Source organism: Ptiloglossa arizonensis, chromosome 6 (assembly GCF_051014685.1).
Source record: "Ptiloglossa arizonensis isolate GNS036 chromosome 6, iyPtiAriz1_principal, whole genome shotgun sequence".
Classification (NCBI taxonomy): domain Eukaryota; kingdom Metazoa; phylum Arthropoda; class Insecta; order Hymenoptera; family Colletidae; genus Ptiloglossa; species Ptiloglossa arizonensis.
In genome coordinates, this window is record NC_135053.1 from 24,876,884 (window position 1) to 24,882,865 (window position 5,982).

At 47.6% G+C, this 5,982-nt stretch overlaps 1 protein-coding gene across 2 annotated transcripts; it reads right to left on the minus strand.

The window, feature by feature from the left end:
• Positions 1–532: 532 nt before the first annotated feature.
• Positions 533–4,231, minus strand: LOC143148093 (farnesol dehydrogenase). Of its 2 annotated transcripts, none has more exons than XM_076314012.1 (6): positions 4,095–4,231; positions 3,126–3,438; positions 2,060–2,186; positions 986–1,139; positions 749–892; positions 533–671 (listed from the first exon to the last, which is right to left on the minus strand). In XM_076314012.1, exons 2-6 carry the CDS (start codon positions 3,430–3,432, stop codon positions 633–635), a joined length of 771 nt encoding a protein of 256 aa, XP_076170127.1. In that variant the 5' UTR covers positions 3,433–3,438; positions 4,095–4,231; the 3' UTR covers positions 533–632. The 2 variants fall into 2 exon arrangements, with proteins under 2 accessions (XP_076170127.1, XP_076170128.1); XM_076314013.1 differs by having other exon boundaries at positions 3,126–3,470; positions 4,095–4,223.
• Positions 4,232–5,982: the final 1,751 nt, after the last annotated feature.

The window sequence follows — 5,982 nt, forward strand, 5'->3', positions numbered from 1 at the left end:
CAATTAACGTTTCACGTCCGATCCTTCGCGATAAATTGCTATCGAATTTTCGCGAGCGGCCGCGTTTAACAAAATCGCGCACCGCGAACTATTACCGAGTGCATTATGCAAATTGTGCCGCGCGATGCACTCAATCGGTGGAGAAAAAATGCGTTTCCGGTCGATGCGCGGTAGGTTCGATGGCAAAGCCGGTCAGAATGGATGTCTATCGGCGTTTACGGTTAATTGGAGAATAGCATCCAGCGAGGAAGACGCGTGTTCGGTAACTGTTACTCCTGCTGACTGGAATTAATACCGAGTTTAGTCACGCGGACTAATAATAGCGTCGATCGTTGAATTCCAAGGAGCACCGTCCCTGTAATTACCGTGCGATTATGCGCGGTCAATTTACAGTCCACGATCGAGCACGCGTAACCGGTTTAGAAACGAGTCGCTTCGAACGAGTCGGAGTCCGTGTCCGGGGAGAACGCTCGAATTTGGATTTTGGAAAAATTACATTGCGCTCGGTTAAACACGGAATGGAGTACACCAATACGGTAGATTCGGTTTCTTTGATCGCGCAATCGGTGCACTTACACTTTACATCGGTTACGTTCGGTTGGTCGGAATGCGCGATCGACCGGGCTGGAACGTTATTTCTCACCCGTGCGTTGAATAACGAGCTCCGTGATCTAAAATTTCGCATCGATGAAATATAGGTAGAGGATCGGTTACGATGCATCGTCGTCGTAGGAAAAATCGGGCTTACTTGCACTTCGTGTCGCGTACCAAGCGCGTAGATCACCGCATCCGCGACGTCCTTCGGTCGGAGGGACGGGATTTTCGCCACGATCTCCTTAATTTCCGGCGAACCATCGGCAATGTTCGTATCCACGAAGCCTGGACAGATGCTCTGCAAGGTGGTGAGAAATCTGAGTTCGAATATTACGAGGGTGGCGCTTACGTAAACGTTACGCGAACCGTAGGTGTTCGCTCGGGGACTTACGGTGATTCGAATCGGTGCTTTAACGGCCGCCAATTCCCGTCGCACCGTGTGCGTTAATGCAACGGTCCCGTGTTTGCAAGTCGGGTACAGGTTCCAGCCATTGCAGCCATCGATTTCCGAAAGGAATCCGCTCGGAATTTCGTGTCCCAGCACGCTGCCGCGCGAAACAAAAAACTGCTTCAACAGGCGGGCTCGTGGCCGGCCATTTGCACCGCGTTTTATTCGAAACGACTTCGAGCGCAAACAACCGGAACGTTTGTTTCGGTCTTAAAAGCGTCGAGCGGCTCTTTTTTTTTTCCGCCACGCGGAAAAGGGACCAGCTGAATTTCCGGTATACTCTCCCCCGAACAACACGCTTCCAGCTCTCGCTCGCGCGACCGGAGTTTTTCCTTGCAAAGGGCCGCCCGACGGAACTTTTTCCAACGAACCTACCGACGAACGATCGTTCGAAAGTTGAACGTTCCCGGGGATTCGACGTGCCATCGGTATCGCTTCGAACGCGTTAAACGATATTCCAAAACGACAAACGTCTCCAAACACTCGATTTACACATTTGTTTCGAAAATTCTCCGCGTATTTCGATCAACGATCGACGGGAATGTTTGCGATAGTTGCATAAAGGAAATTCGCCGTTCGAGGATAATTGCCTGGATCATCGTGTCGGGAAACATTGCGCGCCGCTCGTTACTCGAAGAAGTGGAATAATTTTCCTCGTTGGTAAAGAAAAAAAAAAGAAAATTCTCTTCGTAACTTTTACTCGTTTCTCGATAACTATTCCTTTTCGTTTCCGTCGAGTTCGGATACTTCGTGCAAACGTTCGGCGTCCGAAGAATCGACTTCGAACGAACAGTTAAATTTTGGAAAAATATTTCCCGATCGCTCGGTTCGTTGGCTGCACGATGAAGTAGAATTTCGCGCGCGACACTGTATCGGGGTGGATCGATGCTCGGATATAGAACTCGCGAGTACAACAGGGATTCGTAGCAATCGCGTGCACGTGAAAGAGATCTCGTCGAATGGACAACTCGAAACGGCGAACGACTCGACAAGACGACGCTTCGCGAGCAACAATACCTGTTGATATTGAAAATATGCCCTTCGACGTTTCGCTGGCGCATCGAGCCCACCGCCCGGTTGATGAATACGGCGGTCGCGAGGATATTAATATTTAACAGCCTTTCAAATGCCGTCCTGTCGCTCTCTGCAAGTATAATTTATGGAATTCTTTAAAATACGACAACGACCAGGAGAACGAGGTACCGAGAGTAATACTGTCGGCCAGCCTCGTCCCATGCGCCGACTCTACACCGCGTATAAAACTAACAGCCACCGTTTTTCCATCGATAGCCGCGTATAAGAGATCGTTCCGTTTAACAGCGTGCGCGTTCGACGATCATCGCTGGACATTCCGAAGAAATTTCTAAATTCGAGCGCCTTTCCATCGTAAAACTTTGCAGTTCCACGTTCGGCCGGACTATATTTCATTCGCTCGACGAGTACCCTGTTCTCGCTTTACGTACACTTTTAACTTGGCCGAAATACGTCACACCGGTCCACCATTTCGTATGCAGGAACGATCGCTTATGCGCGGATTGCGTGCACGTACAACGGCGTGTTGTAACGTACTTCTCCATTACACCGCTATTATGCAATTGAGAACAAACGCAGAGTCGTCTCTCTATCGAGCTTCGTTCCCATTAACTTTGACACCGAATTCTACGACTGTTGGCTCATTTCCTTCGCACCATCGCCGTTCGATAGCTCCTTTACGAGGAACACCATTTTTCCGATACCGGAAAATCTATATTTTTACCATCTTTTCTTCAAGTTTGACGTTCTTTTACAACTGGCAGAGATATCGTTCAAAGTGTACTTGTAACGTATTTACGAAACATTTATCTCTCGGACGTTTCGTACGATTGGAAAGATTGCCAAGTATCGGTTGCGTTTCGGTTCGAAAGGCGATGTTGCTCCTCGATCGTTATCGATTTCCAAACACGAGTTTCAATTTTTACACCGTCTGCCACGTGTTTACACGGGCATCAATTTCAACGAATTTCCATTCCCAATGTACGTGCACATCTTTCGTATTTCGGGATCGATATAAATTACTCTTCGTAGAATAAATATCCAATCGTACCAATGACACGAGTGTAGACGATAACCCCCACGTTGTTTACCATGATGTCCACGCCACCCCAATTGGTCCGCACGAGAGAGAAAGCGCGTTCCACGTCGTTCTCCTCGCTTACATCGCAGGCTAGGATGCAAAATTTCCCTCGTTCGACGAGCTGCTCCCATTTAGAGCTGGCGAGTAATAATTTCTCGGCTTGTATGTCTAGCGCCAGCACGTTCACTTTTTTTTCCAACAGGGCAGCTGTAATTGCTTCCCCGATGCCGGATGCTGCGCCAGTAACGATCGCGGTTTTACCAACCCACCGTTCCATAATTCTCTGTTTTTACATTCGTCGAGCTACGTTAGATTCTGGAGAAACGCACCACGATGCCAGGGTTATTTTGTCGCCGAGTAAAAAATGCTCGACGACCGTTACAATCGCTTCGAGCTTCAAATTTCCAAACGTTCCCGCAAAATGCGGCACTAACGGAACGGTGGCGTGATTCTCGGTATAAAAAAAAAACAAAAGTAAATCGAAAACGTGGAACAACATTTTCTCCCGCGAGACTTCGTTTCCGAGAAAACTTACTTTGAACATTTATGGGGCACGCGTATTTCGATTATTTCTACTCGTCACGGTGTTTGGGATAATCGACACGGACACGATACTTTATCCATCTTCGTAATTAACGTCAATTTTTATCTGGCGCGTGCCCCGAAAGTTTTCAAAAGGAATTCCCTAAAAAACGAAGCCTCGCGCGAAACAAGTTCGGTCACACGGTTGGTGTTCGTTTTTCCACGAGAAATTCACCCATCGTTTTTTATATCTATTATCGCAGCGAGAAGAAATTCAAAAGCTCGTGTTGCGAACACTTCTCGTCCCCAGTCTGAAAATGTATCCCACCGAGTTAAGTAGCTTTATTTATTGCCGAAAGCTCGCCAAGCTTCGCGCGTAATCGTATTTGGACGCGCGTCCATTAATTCAGGACTTACCTGGAGCGGAGATGCCTCTATCGGTTATTCGAAGCACGCGCACAATTATGCTCGGGACTTTGTTGACGAAAATTTTTCCCCCAAGTGTCGCGCGCGAAACGCAGTACGTCCGCCGTGATGTCGCACTGTTCACCGCCTGAAACCAAGAGACGAACATGTGCGTCGCAGGCTGTATTATACAATCATCGCTCGGTTTAATTCCGTCAGCCTTGCACTTGGAGTGGGACGCGCAACGTTATCGCGCGAAGAAAGTTGCTCGCGACGATATCAACAGGCGAATGAATTTTTTTTTCTTCTTTCGCATCGTATTTTGCCAGACTGTCCCGTGTCTCCCGGCCACGGTGTTTGCCTATGCTAATGTCACGAACGATTTTTACGACTTACGGAGATACGAGTTCGAGAAGACCTCGAGAGACAAAATTAGAAAAATTATTATGCATTGTTTGAACAAGTATTGCGACGATCGTTCCAAGAAAGAACCAACCGAAGAGACAATTCTCGAGGCGATTTAGCAATTAAGCCACTCGATTCTCCGATCGAAACGAAATCCTGCTCGGTCGTTTCGCTGCGAGCGAAATAAAATTCTTGCGCAATACTGTACAGAGTTACGACGAGTGTGGATTTCGATCGTGTCGTTGCTTTCGTTCACCGTACTCCGCGTAATAAATTAATCTAATCTACTCTCTAAACGGAAGTGTTGGAAATATCTGTTCCGTTCCAAGTGTCGTTGCTACGGAGCGTGCGTTTACAAGTACAGATACACAGTCGTCTTGAACAATTTCCTGCGTTGTTCCTCATTTCTTTTTATATCAGATCGCCCTATAAGTTTCTTTACCGTATAAAATAATATTTCGATCTTACCTACGAAGCTGACATACGTCCAACTTTGGCGTCGTTCCCATTTTCTTCAACTGTCTATACACACACGATTTTGACACGTTTAGCACTTGCGACACACTTCTCGTACTGAGAAGTTCCTCGTTTCGTTCATCAAATTACGAATTCTGTCCTCGTCCGTCTCGACCGGCTCGTGGCTCATTTTCCAGATTAAAATTTCCCTTTCGAAATCGATCGAACCACTTTTTGCACGTACGAGCCGATAAAACACTTCCCCCGTAAACGTCACAAATGTGCTGCGTTCTCTTTTCGGAACTCGTACACCACGAGACGATGAAAATGAACATTTCACCGATTACTTTACCGTGTATTAAATACAAAATTCTTGTAACGTCACGATTTTTGGCTCTCGAACGCCTTCAACGGACTAAAGCACAACAGTTCAGTCATTCAAGTCTCCTTGTGTCTGTCTCTCCTGCCTCTGTTTACGAAACGGAACGCGAGAAGTATAAACACACCGCGACACGAGCTTGTGGGACGACCCAATACTCAATGGTGACGATACACGTACATTTTTCCGCACAAGACAGTTTATATGCAATATTTCTGTAAACGGGAAAGGAAAAGTCCCTTGAAATAATTAGCTTCGGATCCCGGAACATTGTCTCGCTCGAAGACGCGCGTACAGGGATACGTAAAAGCTAGACGATTGGTCGGACGTGTGGTCCGTTCAAAGGTAACTCGATCGAGTGTCCGTTTCTACTTCCTGACGACACGTATCCCGTGTGACAAAGCGAGCGGACCGCTTTTCTCAAGCCTGTCCGCCCGTATCCAGCGTACAGGCCAGTCGTGTCATAGAGTAGAACAAAGATCCTTCGGATTACGTTCATCCGTTCACCTACTGCCTCCGTCCACTGGTTTTGCCGCGGCTTTTACTCGTTTTAAGCGAAGCTGGACGTGACCTGCCACAATCCCCGCTCGCGTCCCGGTCACATTGCTTTCCGCGTACGCTGGACCGATCTCCCCTCGGAGACAATGGCTAGCGTAACGA